Genomic DNA, 15928 nt, shown 5'->3' with positions numbered 1-15928 from the left:
GCCGTCTGGGATGCCATGTGCGCGCGGCCTACAGGAGTCAGCGGCCGTTTCGGCTGGGGACTTGCTTTAGTCGTGGAGCCTCCTTTCCGTCCTGAGCCGGTCTTGCCCTTACGCATACCCGAGTGCCTCCAGCTTCAATCAGGGTAAAAGGTAGTGGTGGATCCCCGGAGTAACGGGTAAACGGGTCTTGATGAGCGGAGCTCCTCTAGCACACGTCCGTCTAGGTCGCCATCTTGGCCACGCCCCCGGCGAATTACATTTAAGATCCAACAGTGTAAGTGACTTACACTAGTCGGATCCTAGCCTAAGTCTGGCGTATCTTGTTTGAGAATATGGCCCAAAGTTTTTTTTTAAATAACAAACATGTCATACTTACCTCCACTGTGCAGCTCCTTTTGCACAGAGTTTCCCCTAACCCTGTCTTCTGGGGTCCCTCGGCGGTTGTCTCGGTTCCTCCTCGCAAAAGCTTTCCACCTTCATGCGAGCGAGCTCGCATGGTGGAAAGCTTTTGCGAGCGTGCTCCCGTGATACAGCGGCGGGCATAGCCGCCGACTGCATCACTCGGCCCCGGCACGCCGCGTCATCCGCTGTGATTGACAGCAGCGCCAGCCAATGGCTGCGCTGCTATCAATCCGTCCAGCCTAGCCAATCAACGGCCAGGCTGGGAACCGAAGAGGATCACGTGGACGCGCGCGCGGGACTTTCGAGGGGTCAGGCAAGTAAAACGGGGGTTCGGGGGGAGGCCGGTACCGTCGGATGTTTTTTCACCTTAAAGCATAGGATGCATTAAGGTGAAAAAACATTTACCTTTACAACCCCTTTAATTTTTCCGATCGTCTATAGCCAATTATGACGAACACAAATCCTACGCATGCTCAGAGTCTTTGATCTTAATTTTCTGGCTCGTTGTACGTCACCGCGTTCTTGACGTTTGGAATTTCCGACAACATTTGTGTGACCGTGCGTATGCAACACAAGTTTGAGCCAACATTCCGTCCAAAAAAAAAAAACACGGGGCTAGATTCACATAAATTAGCGGATCTTTAGATCCGCGTAATCTATGTGATTTACGATCCGCCAGTGCAATTTATCGAGGCCAGTGCAGTATTCACTTACCTCGAAAATTGCACCGTCGGATCGTAACTCCCCCAGCGGAATTCAAATTCCGCGGCTAGGGGAGTGTACAATTTAAATAAGGCGCGTTCCCGATTTAACTGCGCATGCGCCGCCGGCGAAATTTCCCAGTGCGCATGCTCCAAATGACGTCGCTAGGACGTCATTGTTTTCGGCGGCTACGTAAATTCCGGCCATCCGTATTCCCGATCGACTTACGCAAACGACGTAAAAGTTTGAATCTCGGCGCGGGAACGACGGCCATACTTAACATTAGCTACCCCTCATAAAGCAGGGGTAACTATCTGCCGGAAAAAGCCGAACGCAAACGACGTAAAAAAAAAACGACGGGCGGGCGTTCGGTCTTGAATCGGCGGTTCTCCTCATTTGCATATCCGACGTGTAAAAAACCGCGACGACACCTAGTGGCCGGCGGGAGATTACAGCCTAAGATCCGATGGTGTAAGTCACTTACACCAGTCGGATCTAAGGGAGATCTATGCGGAACTGATTCTTATGAATCAGTCGCATAGATCAGACCGTCGGATCTCAGACATACAACGGCGAATCAGGAGATACGCCGTCGTATCTCTTCATGAATCTGGCCCAATGTTTTGTTGTCGGAATGTCCGATCGTCTGTATGCGGCATTAGGGAGGGTTATAACCCCTGTCTGTTTTTTTTTTTTTTTTTTTGGCCATCCCTCCAAAGTGAGGAGATCCTGGCGTGTCACCAGAACTAGTGTCCCCTTCGGAAGATTTCCCCTCTATTACTGCTCTGGTGTCATCTCAAAATTTGGGAGTTTCTTTTACTTTTGATGATAACAGCAGACAGGTCAAATACAGAGGGTGAATCTCCCTAATGGGGACATAGACAGCAATAAAACCGGACAGGGGTTCTTATCCCTCTCTAGTCTACTCTACTCCCAAAGATCTGTGTTGCGTAATAAGCAGATGTCTCTATGAAACTTTAACTTTAGCCCTTTATTTTACAGAGACCCCAATGCTGGAGGACGCGGATGAAGGTGGAATAAAACTCTGGCACCTTGTGAAGCCCACAGATGAGCCAGAGCTGCCCAAGCACAGAAGAGGGAGCCTGCGGGACAGGGAGAGAGCCAAGGCCATCCCTGAAATCTACCTAACCCGCCTCCTGTCCATGAAGGTGAGTGTAGGCTCTTTGGGTGTCTCTTCATCTTGGAGGGCACTGCCTTTATATTCTTTCATTGTGGGTCCAGGGCCATCTAGATGCCTATCAGGGGGGCAGATCTCATTGTTAGATTGCTGACTGGCACTTATAGAAGAACTCCAGATATTAACCCATTATTTAAAATGTGGTTACAATGGATTGAGTCCAATGAGGTGTATGCCACCTCATGGATTTCTCTCTTTTGTTTACAGTTTACATTTCTACTGAGCACTGACAGTACAGCTCTACCCAGTGGCTGTGCGTCCATAAAGGGCGCACAGGCGCCGCCCCCTCTCTTCTGCCACCTGTCTATCACCATAGATAGATTCATGCATTGCATAAATCTATCTATGGTCACGGCTGCCACGCCCTATTCAGGTGCCCGGACCCTTTTCGGGCGCCGGGCAACTGAATTACAGCAGCGGAGTATTTTTTGGAAGCACCTAATTAGAGCCATAGGCTCTAATAGACGTCCAATAAGGTGAACAGCAAATGCCATGCTGGGCGCTCAAAGTTCACTCAGCATTCACTGAATATTCACTTTCCTAACACTGATTCGCCTCCCAGCCAATCAGGTGCTTGGGTCTGTTACCTGTCACCTGATTGGCTGAAACAACAGGCGCTGTGATTGAATGCCTATCAGGCGTCCAAACATAGCAGAAGAGAGGACGGGAGACTGCCGCCGTGACCCGCTGCCCCACCGAGACAGGTAAGTACCGGGCGGGTGGGGGATGCACACTGGCAGCATTTGATGGGCACAGTAGCGGCAATTGATAGGCACACTGGCAGCAATTGATGGGCACAGTGTCAGCAATTGATAGGCACAGTAGCGGCAATTGATGAGCACAGTGGCAGCAATTTATGGGCACAGTGGCTGCGTTTGATGGGCACAGTGGCTGCGTTTGATGGGCACAGTGGCTGCATTTGATGGGCACAGTGGCGGCAATTGATGGACACAGTAGCTGCGTTTGATGAGCACACTGGCTGCAATTGATGGGGGGGGGGGGGGTTTCAGTTTGTTTGCGCCCCCCCAAAAGTTTTGAGCACCAGCTGCCACTACCTGTCCATTCACAGAAAGCTTAGTTTTTTTGTGAATGGGTTAACATTATAAAAAGCTTTCCATCACTGAGTAAGAGGAGAGGAAGGGCCGGCAGTCACTCTGTCACTTTTACTTCACAGAAAATGTCGTTTTTTTTCATCACATAAAGTGCGACATCAGGCCCAGATTCTGAAAGGACTTACGACGGCGTAGCGCCATGTACGCTGTCGTAAGTCCTAATCCGACTCTTGTATCTATGCGCCTGATTCTTAGAATCAGTTACGCATAGATATCCATTAGATCCGACAGGCGCAAGTCTCTTACGCCGTCGAATCTTAAATGCATTTTTTTGTTGACCGCTAGGTGGCCCTTCCGTCGAATTCCACGTTGAATATGCAAATTAGCTAGATACGCGAATTCCCGAACATACGCGCGGCCGCCGCAGTAAAGTTACGACGTTTACGTTAAGCTTTTCCCGGCGTATAGTTGCCCCTGCTATATGAGACATAAGTGTGGTGTACCAATGTTAAGTATGGCCGTCGTTCCCGCGTCGAAATTTGAAAAAGTTACGTCGTTTGCGTAAGTCGTCCGTGAATGGGGCTGGACGTCATTTTACGTTCACGTCGAAACCAATGACGTCCTTGCGGCGTACTTTGGAGCAATGCACACTGGGAAATTCCACGGACGGCGCATGCGCCGTTCCGCAAAAACGTCAATCACGTCGGGTCACAGTAGTTTTACAAAAAACACGCCCCCCCTGATCCAAATTTTAATTAGGCGGGCTTACGCCGGCCGATTTACGCTACGCTGCCGCAACTTACGGAGCAAGTGCTTTGAGAATACAGCACTTGCCCGTCTAAGTTGCGGAGGCGTAACGTAAAGCGGATACGTTACGCCCGCACAAAATTACGCCGATGGACGAGAATCTGGGCCTAAACTTGTACTATTTCCATCTGATTTTTAGGGCACTCTGCAGAAGTTTGTGGACGACCTCTTCCAGGTAATACTCAGCACCAGCCGTCCCGTGCCGCTCGCTGTTAAATATTTCTTCGACCTGCTGGACGATCAGGCTGTACACTATGGAATCACAGATCCCGAGACCATCCACATCTGGAAAACAAACAGGTACTTATACTAGCTGGAGCTGTACCTCTACAGAACAGTAACATCATAGCTGAATCCGAAATAGGAAAATGCTATTCGTATTACTTAGGGTTGTCCCGATACCACTTTCTTAGGACCGAGTACAAGTACCAATACTTTTTTTCAGGTACTCGCCGATACCGAATACCGATACTTTTTTTTAAATGTGTCCCCAAATGCAGCCATGTCCCCCCACATATGCAGCCATGTCCCCCCACAGATGCAACCATGTCCCCCCACAGATGCAGCCATGTCCCCCACATATGCAGCCATGTCCCCCCACAGATGCAACCATGTCCCCCCACAGATGCAGCCATGTCCCCCCACAGATGCAGCCATGTCCCCCCACAGATGCAGCCATGTCCCCCCCATATATGCAGCCATGTCCCCCCCATATCCAGCCATGTCCCCCCATATGCAGCCATGTCCCCCCCCATATGCAGCCATGTCCCCCCCATATCCAGCCATGTCCCCCCATATGCAGCCATGTCCCGCCCATATCCAGCCATGTCCCCCCCATATCCAGCCATGTCCCCCCCATATCCAGCCATGTCCCCCCCATATCCAGCTATGTCCCCCCCATATGCAGCCGTGTCCCCCCATATCCAGCCGTGTCCCCCCCCATATGCAGCCATGTCCCCCCCCATATGCAGCCATGCCCCCCCCCATATGCAGCCATGCCCCCCCCCCATATGCAGCCATGCCCCCCCCCCCCATATGCAGCCATGTCCCCCCCCCATATGCAGCCATGTCCCCCCATATGCAGCCATGTCCCCCCCATATGCAGCCATGTCCCCCCCATATCCAGCCATGTCCCCCCCCATATATGCAGCCATGTCCCCCTTACCGCTGCGTATAGACACTCCCCCTTGCTTGGGATTGGACAGTTCACCCGAGCAAGGGGGAGTGTCTATACGCGGCGCGGCGGGAAACACTACAGCTATTCAAATGAAAGCTGTAATGTTCCCCGCCCGTATTAACCAAGCAGCGGGGATGCGGGGGGGTGCAAGTATTCTATTTCGGTATCGGGGGTATTTGCGGGAGTACTAGTACTCCCGCAAATACTCGGAATCGGTCCCGATACCGATACCAGTATCGGTATCGGGACAACCCTAGTATTACTATTCGTTTATGAAAAAAGAAATTGTTGCGGTCAGCTTTCTGACGTCTTATAAGTCACCATTAAAGGATTGCGCTTTTCTTCTGCATATCTGTTGCAGGTGATACATTATTAATATATTTCTCTTCCCCTGTTCATAATTCTCGTTGTTTGTTTGCTCAGTTTGCCTTTAAGGTTCTGGATCAACATAATCAAAAACCCCCATTTTGTGTTTGATGTGCAAACCTCAGACAACGTGGACGCCGTTCTGTCGGTGATCGCCCAGACCTTCATGGATTCCTGCACCCTCGCTGATCACAAGCTGGGACGGGTAAATTAAAAATTGTTTATGGACAATCTTGTAATGACTGGGGAGAGAAAAAGATAAAGGATTTTAAACAAAGTTTTTTTATTTTACCAGCCAGTAAATATGTAATTATCAATTAAAAGTATTGCTCAAATTCCTGCAAATTGTTTGACCTTTATAAATCAAACAGCCAGAATTATTTGTTGTCTGCATCCAACCTACCAAGAGATCCATTACTAATGGCAGGGCAGCTGATAGAAATCCTGGGGCCCCTTTAGCTCCACCCTTGGTCCTGCCTTCAGCCCCACCCTGGCTCCGCCCTTGGTCCCTCCCCAAACCCCGCCTTGAAACTGTCTCTGCAGCGCATTGTGGTGTTGGCGGCCTGGGTGGCACTGTTTCTGCAGGCAGCACATGCATTATGGGCCATAACGCATGTGCTACCTGCAGACAGTGGCACCCATGCCGCCAATGCCATATTGTGCTGCAGACAGTGCCACCCATGACGCAAATGCAATATTGTGCTGCAGACAGTGCCGCCCATGACGCCAATGCCATATTGTGCTGCAGACAGTGACACCCATGCCGCCAATGGCATAATGTATGGGTGCCACTGTCTCTGCAGGCAGCACATGCGTTATGGCATTAGCGTTATAGGTGGCAGCACATTACGGCATTGGCGACATGGGTGGCACTGTCTCTGCAGGCAGCACATGCGTTATGGGCAGACAGAGCCACCCATGACGCCAATGCCATATTGTGCTGCAGACAGTGCCACCCATGACGCCAATGCCATATTGTGCTGCAGACAGTGCCGCCCATGACGCCAATGCCATATTGTGCTGCAGACAGTGCCGCCCATGACGCCAATGACATATTGTGCTGCAGACAGTGCCGCCAATGGCATAATGCATGGGTGCATTAAAACTGTCGGACAGTTTTAAAGCGTGCTATAAAACATTTGTTGTCGGAAAATCCGATCGTGTGTACGGGCTCTTAGGAGCTGTCGGCTTGTAGTTCAGTGGAGCCCTGTGGTAATTCATTAAGACCCCTTTTACACTGAGTTTTTCAGGCGGTTTAGTGCTAAAAATAGCACCTAAATACCGTCTAAAAAACTCCTGCCCTACAGTCTCAATGTGAAAGCCTGAGGGCTTTCACAATGAGGTGATGCGCTGGCGGGACCGCTCCAAAAGTCCTGCTAGCCGCATCTTTGGAGCAGTGAGAGGAGCGGTGTGTTTACCGCTCCTTCCCATTGAAAACAATGGGACACCGCGGTAATACCGCCAGCAATGCGCCTTTGCAGATTCTCATTGTGGGCGGTATTAACCCTTTTTCGGGCACTAGTGGGGGTTAAAACAGCACCGCTAGCGGCTGAATACTGCCACAATTCCGACGGTATAGCGGCGCTAAAAAAAGCGGCGCTATACCGCCACCGCACCTCCCGCCCCAGTGTGAAAGGGGCCTAAAGGCCCATACACATGATCAGGCTTTTTGACAACAAATGTCGAATGGACCAGTTTTAGCGGACAATCCAACCGTGTGTGCGCTCTATCGGACAAACTTTTTCACTTTTTCATCGGACAAATGTTCGCTGTAAGAACAGACAAACTTTCCGGCAACAAATGTCCTACGTTGACTAATCCAATCGTGTGTACACAAGTCCATCGGCCTAAAGTCCAAAGTACAAACACGCATGCTCAAAACCAATGCTAAAGATCGGACAACAAAAGCAGAAGGGTGGCGGTAAAGAGCAGAAAAACCACGTAGTACGTCTAGCCAGTGCGCTATATGCTGTTGAATGCTGATTGGTTGATGTGTGCCCTAGCACTCCATTTGTTTCCGCTAATTAAAAAGCAATTGTCGAGGCTGGAGGGTAAAGTTGTGAAGGTTTTGCACTTGTTCTCATTTTGTGGTCTGGTTTTCCTTCTCAGGATTCTCCCATAAACAAGTTACTGTATGCAAGAGACATTCCCCGGTACAAGCAGATGGTAGAGAGGTGAGTGTCCAGTCTAGGTCTATCTCTTTCCGTCTTCTTGTAGAGCGATCGGATTGTGATCTTGTTTCTCTCCCTTGGTCTGTAGGTATTACGCTGACATCCGGCAGACCATCTCAGCCAGCGACCAGGAAATGAATTCGGCTTTAGCAGAGCTTTCCAGGGTACGGGTCACATGGACTTGGCTTCTGTTATACTTGTAACTTATCATTTACAACATAGACATGTTTATTGGCTGTTAATGATGGGATGTGGGGTTCCAGCACCTTGCACCTCTGGACCCCTTTACATTTACACAGCACCTTGCACCTCTGGACCCCTTTACATTACACAGCACCGCACCTCTGGACCCTTTTACATTACACAGCACCCTGCATCTCTGGACCCCTTTACATTACACAGCACCCTGCACCTCTGGACCCCTTTACATTACACAGCACCCTGCACCCCTTTACATTACACAGCACCCTGCATCACTGGCCCCCTTTACATTACACAGCACCTTGCACCTCTGGACCCCTTTACATTACACAGCACCCTGCACCTCTGGACCCTTTTACATTACACAGCACCCTGCATCTCTGGACCCCTTTACATTACACAGCACCCTGCACCTCTGGACCCCTTTACATTACACAGCACCCTGCACCTCTGGACCCCTTTACATTACACAGCACCCTGCACCTCTGGACCCCTTTACATTACACAGCACCCTGCACCTATTGACCCCTTTACATTACACAGCACCCTGCACCTCTGGACCCCTTTACATTACACAGCACCCTGCACCTCTGGACCCCTTTACATTACACAGCACTCTGGACCCCTTTACATTACACAGCACCCTGCACCTATTGACCCCTTTACATTACACAGCACCCTGCACCTCTGGACCCCTTTACATTACACAGCACCTTGCACCTCTGGACCCTTTTACATTACACAGCACCCTGCACCTCTGGACCCCTTTACATTACACAGCACCTTGCACCTCTGGACCCCTTTACATTACATAGCACCACACCTCTGGACCCCTTTACATTACACAGCCCCCCACAGTTTGTTACACAGACACCCCCCTAACAGCTCTAGACCCCCTGCATGTTACACAGACCTCCCTACAGTACAGACCCCCTCCCTACAGTACAGACCCCCCTACAGTACAGACCCCCTCTACATTACAGACCCCCTACAGTACAGACCCCCTCTACATTACAGACCCCCCTACATTACAGACAACCTCTACAATACAGACCCCCCCTAAATTACAGCCCCCTCTACAATCCAGCCCATACAGACCCCCCCTACATTACAGAGACGTGACCTGCGAGCCGCCGCGGCCCTCCGGGCATATGCCCGGTATGCCCTAGGGCAGCACAAAACCTAAATACACTACTGATGCAGGCTGCACATCAATGTTTCCTGCTATTTAAAGCGGAGGTCCGCCTAAAAAAATATTAAAAGCCAGCCGATACAAATACGGCAGCTGCTGACTTTTAATAAATGAACACTTACCTGTCCAGGGTGCCCGCGATGTCGGCAGGCGAGGCCGACTCGGTCCTCGGATGCTGCCGCCGCCATCATGGGTGAGGGACTCAGGAAGTGAAGCGTTGCAGCTTCACTTCCCGGTTCCATACTGCGCATTTGTGCGAGTCGCGCTGCGCGTCCTAACTGTTTTCTGGGACCTGTGTAATTCCCAGAAGATGGGGGGGGACCTGTTCCTCGCCAGACCTCATTTTCCACTCGCAAAATGCGAGTAGGCGAGTGGAAAATTTGAGGTCTGTATATATAGTATTTTTTTTTTTATGTGATAATGTATAGTTGTAATTGTCTAATAATTTTATTTGTATTGATTTTCTTTCTCAGAATTTCTCAGAAGAACTTAATTCCTTGGTGGCCCTGCATGAGCTCTACAAGTATATCAATAAGTATTATGACCAGGTGAGTTTATGCACTAAGTCTGGCCATACATTGTACAATTTTGCTTTAGATATACCAACACAATATAATATGAGGTCACACCTAAACACTTGAAATTTGTATGCAATCAGACAGGCTCTTGCACTACATAGTTGAAGGTAAATTTAAAAAAAATTAAATAAGAAAATCCTATAATGTAAGTCTTAGATACAAAAATCAAATACTAGTGAAGTGCTTTTGAATAAACAATATAAAGTGACCAGTGCAATAAATAAGCAGCATGAATATATATACACAATAGGAATATCATTCAAAAATCATATATGAATCTTAGCCATGTGTATACTGTGCCAAACATTATGTAGATTATAAAACAAAGTACTATATACTAAAATAAATGCTAAAAATAGACAAAACAGCTGTGGAGCCTATTAGCTGGATTCAGATAGCTTTACGCCGGCGTATCAGTAGATACGCCGTCGTAACTCTGAATCTACACCGTCCTAAATTTAAGCGTATTCTGGAAACCAGATACGCTTAAATTAGGCTAAGATACGAGCGGCGTAAGTCTCCTACGCCGTCGTATCTTAGGGTGCAATATTTACGCTGGCCGCTAGGTGGTGCTTCCGTTGAGTTCGGCGTAGAAAATGCAAATCACTAGATACGCCGATTCAGAAACGTACGCGAGCCCGGCGCATTTTTTTTACGTCGTTTACGTATGGCTTTTTCCGGCGTAAAGTTAGTCCAACAAAAAGCTGGCCTAGTCAATGTTAAGTATGGCCGTCGTTCCCGCGTCGAAATTTGAAAATTTTACGTCGTTTGCGTAAGTCGTCCGTGAATGGGGCTGGACGTAATTAACGTCACGTCGAAACCAATACGTCCTTGCGGCGTACTTTGCAGCAATGCACACTGGGATATGTACACGGATGGCACATGCGCCGTTCGTAAAAAACGTCAATCACGTCGGGTCACCAATCATTTACATAAAACACGCCCCCCTCATCCTCATTTGAATTAGGCGCGCTTATGCCGGCCCCATTTACGCTACGCCACCGTAACTTAGGAGGCAAGTGCTTTGTGAATACAGCACTTGCCTCTCTGACTTACGGCGGCGTAGCGTAAATACGATACGCTATGCTGCCTGAAAGATGCGCCGCCGTACCTGAATCTAGCTATATGTGTCCAGAGGCTGTGATTGTTGCTTCCTGACATGAGGTGGCAGCAAAGAGCCACTTGAAATGGAAACCTGTATGGACTATACTGTGCCTTGAAAAAGTATTCATACCCGTTGAAATTTTTACGTCACAACCAAAAACCTAAACGTTTTTTATGTGATAGACCAACACAAAGTGGCACATAGTTGTGAAGTGGAAGGAAAATGATAAATGTTTTTCAAAATGTTTTTCAAATAAATATGTGAAAAGTGTGGTGTACATTTGTATAGCGCCCCCAGGAGTCAATACTTTGTAGAACCTCCTTTCTCTACAATTACAGCTGCAAGTCTTTTTGGGGGATGTCTCTACCAGCTAGGGGTATCAGAGTAAAGGGGGCTGAATACAAATGCATACCACACTTTTCACATATTAATTTGTACGAAAAAATTAAAACCATTTATCATTTTCCTTCCACTTCACAATTATGTGCCACTTTGTGTTGGTTTATCACATAAAATTCCAATAAAATACATTTACGTTTTTGGTTGCAACATGACAAAATGTGGAAAATTTCAAGGGGAATAAATATTTTTTCAAGGCACTGTATGAAAGCAGTTATTGCTGTACATTACACAGCCCCCCCCCCCCCCCCAGCTCTGGACCCCTGCACATTACACAGCCCCCGCACCCCAGCTCTGGACCCCTGCACATTACACAGCCCCCTACCTCAGCTCTGGAGCCCTGCACATTACACAGCCCCCGAACTCCAGCTCTGGACCCCTGCACATTACACAGCCCCTGCACCCCAGCTCTGGACCCCTGCACATTACACAGCCCCCCACCTCAGCTCTGGAGCCCTGCACATTACACAGCCCCCGCACTCCAGCTCTAGACCCCTTCACATTACACAGCCCCCCACCTCAGCTCTGGACTCCTGCACATTACACAGCCCCCTACCTCAGCTCTGGAGCCCTGCACATTACACAGCCCCCCACCTCAGCTCTGGACCCCTGCACATTACACAGCCCCCCACCTCAGCTCTGGACTCCTGCACATTACACAGCCCCCTACCTCAGCTCTGGAGCCCTGCACATTACACAGCCCCCTACCTCAGCTCTGGAGCCCTGCACATTACACAGCCCCCGCGCCCCAACTCTGGACCCCTGCACATTACACAGCCCCCTACCTCAGCTCTGGAGCCCTGCACATTACACAGCCCCCGCACTCCAGCTCTGGACCCCTGCACATTACACAGCCCCCCACCTCAGCTCTGGACCCCTGCACATTACACAGCCCCCGCACTCCAGCTCTGGACCCCTGCACATTACACAGCCCCCCACCTCAGCTCTGGACCCCTGCACATTACACAGCCCCCACACTCCAGCTCTGGACCCCTGCACATTACACAGCCCCCCACCCCAGCTCTGGACCCCTGCACATTACACAGCCCCCGCCTCAGCTCTGGACCCCTACACATTACACAGCCCCCGCACTCCAGCTCTGGACCCCTGCACATTATACAGCCCCCCACCTCAGCTCTGGACCCCTGCATATTACACATTGCCCTCCCCAGTTTGGGACCCCTGCACATTACACATTGCCCCCCCATCTCAGGACTTACAGGGGCATGCATGCAGAGCTGGAGACACAGCAGCACAGAACAGAGGGTGGGAACTGCTAGAGTTAATTTTTCATATTAACAATGCTAATGATTGGTTGCTCGGACCACCTAGCAACCAATCACCTGCTGGTTAACTTGAAAAATTAAGTCCAGCAGTTGCCGTCCTCTCTTCAGCTCCGCTCACTGTCTCTCTCCCCTGCTGTGCGGTTCAGAGTGAATCCGGCGGCTTGCCCCCTTGGTGTCAGTCACCTGGGTACGGTCCGCACAAGGGCACCCCCGCACCCTGTCGCAGCTCATTCCTCCCTGCCCTCCTGGTTGTTGTCACAGCTCTGCTGCTGCCTGTGCCTGTCGCCCTGCTGTCACCGCTTTACTCGCAGAGGGTGCCGGGCTGACACCCCCCTAATGTGTGGCACCCGGGGCGGACCATTCCCCCCCCCCCCCTCGTTGGTACGCCACTGTCTACAAGCTTTAACCAGACACTGATAGTCACAAGACTGCTTTAACTGCTGATGAGAAAAGGTATTTAGAAGTTTATATTTAATTAAACTGTTACATTTCCATGTTCTGTGTACTGTGGGAGACCAGATATAGTGAATGCAGAGTCCTGGGTTTAGTAACACTATAACTTTGCAGTGCGGACAGGGCCCCAATGCAAGAGATAATCTTTCCGTTTCCCATTGTAGGGCTTTACAGGGCTGGACTGGGACAAAAATGTGGCCCTGGACTTCATCCAGACTGGCCCACTTTGATAGGTCTCTCCCATGGGGGCCGGACAACTCCCGCACCTCCCCCCGGCCACCCAAGCCCCCTCTCCCCCTTCACTAGCCGTTCTACTTTATTAGAGTAGAACGGCTGGTACTGGTACTCTTATAGGCAGTACCAGTGGGGAATCTAGACATTATTTCACCCGGGGCAAATAATCAGTTTGGTGCCCCCCCCTTATGGGACAAGATTAGGCAGAAGTGAGAAACTCCCAGGCCATAGCTGTTGAGTCAGCTGTCTGTCCCCTCCCCCATGCTCCTCTGTCCCCTCCCCCCTGCTCCTCTGTCATCCCCCTGCTTCTCTGTTCCCCCCAGGTGAGCGCTGCAGGGAGGGAGAGGAGGTGAGTGCTGCAGGAAGGAAGAGACAGAGGAGCGGAGGGGGGCAGCAGTCCACTGTCATTGAAGCCGGCCCACTGAGCCATCGGCCCACCGGGAAACTCCCTGTAGTCCCAATGGCCAGTCCATCCTGGGGGCTTTAGCTCTTGCAGTGTAGTGAGCCCACTGCAAGAATAGTTTTTTTCTTGTGTCCGTAGCTGGACTTTATTTTATTGAAAAGGGCAACCAGTAGTTCCAACCTATGCATACAGAATTGGTTTATTAGAGTGTAGATGGATGGATAAATGTACTGACGCCTTCTCTTCTACAGATAATAACAGCACTGGAGGATGACACGACAGCCCAAAAAATGCAGCTCGGCTACAGATTACAGCAAATCGCGGCAGCCGTAGAGAACAAAGTCACCGACTTGTGACCAACCCTGGCACACCCACCGCTAAACTGAGCGCAGAACGGTTTTTATAAAATCGCAGATGCTGTAGAACCCTGCCTGTGAGACTAAGGCAAGCCCTATCTGGCCCTCTGTAGCATTCCCAAACTGACAGGCCCGGGAGCTCACATGGATGGAGATCAACGGTTGAAAAAAAAAAAAAAAAAAAAAATATCAAAATATTTTTTATATGAATTTTTTTTTACGGTATGAACTTTGATTAACACGATTTTTAACCCAGAACTTGGGTTGTGTTGATACTCCTGTATCTTACTGTAGGGGAGGATCGTCCTACGTGCCAACCTTTAACGATGGATTTTAAAGACTTTTTATCGATGGGATCCACGAGGTCTTACTCATTAGCCTTCTGATAGCGGAACGGTGAGCAAGCTGCTGCTTTTTTTTGGCGAACTGTTTGCTTTACTGTCGCTGAAACTACAAACGGCGGCAGCCACTGCTTCTACAGTAGATCTTGCGCACTAATGGAACAATTTGGCTCCTTGGAGTTCTTATCAATGAACAATATTTTTTATCTCCATACAACCATCTTGTAAAAAAAGAAAGTGTCAACTAACTTAAAATTTTAACTAGCTCACCAGAAGCGCGTCATTCCTTTTTCATATGTAGAATTTTAATATTATTTTTCTTGGCAACGAGTTGTAAAGCTAACTTTAAAGGAGAATTATAATTTTATTATTTTGTAGCTACTGTTTTTTTTTTTTTTTTTTTCATTTGTCTTTGAGACTCGCTTATTGTTTCTTAAAGAGGAAATAAAAATAAAGTCTTCCTTTTTGGTTGTTCAAGGCCACACCCACATTTCATCTGCCAATCACATGAGCCGGTTGGATCAGATAAAGATTTTTTTTATTACAGATGGCGTATATAGGACTGACTTGGATCTGATCTCCTGTGCTTGGACTGTAGATAGAACATCACTGCACTAAATAATTAGATATTTATTAGCGAGAAAGTTTAACTTTAGGATTGCGCTCAGAAGAGATTGCTTTGCGCATAGAGGCACAAGAACCTGCTCTGTAGGGTTCCATGTTTTGTGGCTATTTGCTGCTCTGAACTGGATATGTAAATACATTAGGTATGAAAAAAAAAAAAAGATATTTAAATACTAAAGGAGGACTGTAATTTATTTTTGAAGGCGGCAGCACGTCCTGGGGTACTCACAACTCTTATGTTTCAGCTGTCATCGTATTTTTTATTTTTTTTTGGTACTAGTTTTCTGTTTCGATGCATTCCTGCCTACAGTTCCCAGCTTCCACTTGTGCTGCCTTTTTTCCTAAATGATTAGAATTTGTGGTTAACAGTAATATAAAATCAATAAAACTTGAAAGTTAATCTTATGAGATCCTAATAACAGTTTAGAATATGTTCCGAAAGAGATGAATCTGTGAATTGTTACTTTGTTTGCATCATGTGAATGTAAAAAAAAAGAAAAACAACGCTGAAAACAACATTTGTTTATTAAAGACAAAAGAATAGTTCTTACACAAAATACTCAATAAAAGTCAAAAATTGCAAAGTGTCATGATTACTGTTGTGATGATATCCATCGAACTCTAGTGATCTATCTAATCAATCTATATTCCTTTTTATCTTGCTCTGTCCATTATATATAAATAGATCTATAGATATACAGTGGGGCAAAAAAGTATTTTGGGCCAAATCCTCAAAAGGGATACGACGGCGTAATTGCTGTAACGCCGTCGTATCCCTGTTCCTAACTATGGAACTGATCCACAGAATCAGTTTTCCATAGTTAGGTAGAAGATCCGGCATGTGTAAGGGACTTACACTGCCGGATCTTATGATCCAGTAC

At 48.5% G+C, this 15928-nt stretch overlaps 1 protein-coding gene across 1 annotated transcript in view; it reads left to right on the top strand.

Moving 5' to 3' along the window:
* PLXNB1 (plexin B1) overlaps positions 1 to 15634 on the top strand; it is a 176327-nt gene extending 160693 nt beyond the window's left edge. Inside the window, exons 31-37 of the mRNA XM_040359053.1 lie at positions 2107 to 2273; positions 4301 to 4461; positions 5762 to 5909; positions 7814 to 7878; positions 7964 to 8039; positions 9742 to 9816; positions 13978 to 15634. Coding sequence (XP_040214987.1) covers positions 2107 to 2273; positions 4301 to 4461; positions 5762 to 5909; positions 7814 to 7878; positions 7964 to 8039; positions 9742 to 9816; positions 13978 to 14082 — 797 coding nt within the window. The 3' untranslated portion in view covers positions 14083 to 15634. The remainder of the gene's footprint in view (positions 1 to 2106; positions 2274 to 4300; positions 4462 to 5761; positions 5910 to 7813; positions 7879 to 7963; positions 8040 to 9741; positions 9817 to 13977) is intronic.
* Positions 15635 to 15928: the final 294 nt, after the last annotated feature.

Source organism: Rana temporaria, chromosome 7 (assembly GCF_905171775.1).
Source record: "Rana temporaria chromosome 7, aRanTem1.1, whole genome shotgun sequence".
NCBI classification, from domain to species: Eukaryota; Metazoa; Chordata; class Amphibia; order Anura; family Ranidae; genus Rana; species Rana temporaria.
Note: the sequence above shows the minus strand (reverse complement) of the source record. Positions and strands in the feature narration are given on the sequence as shown.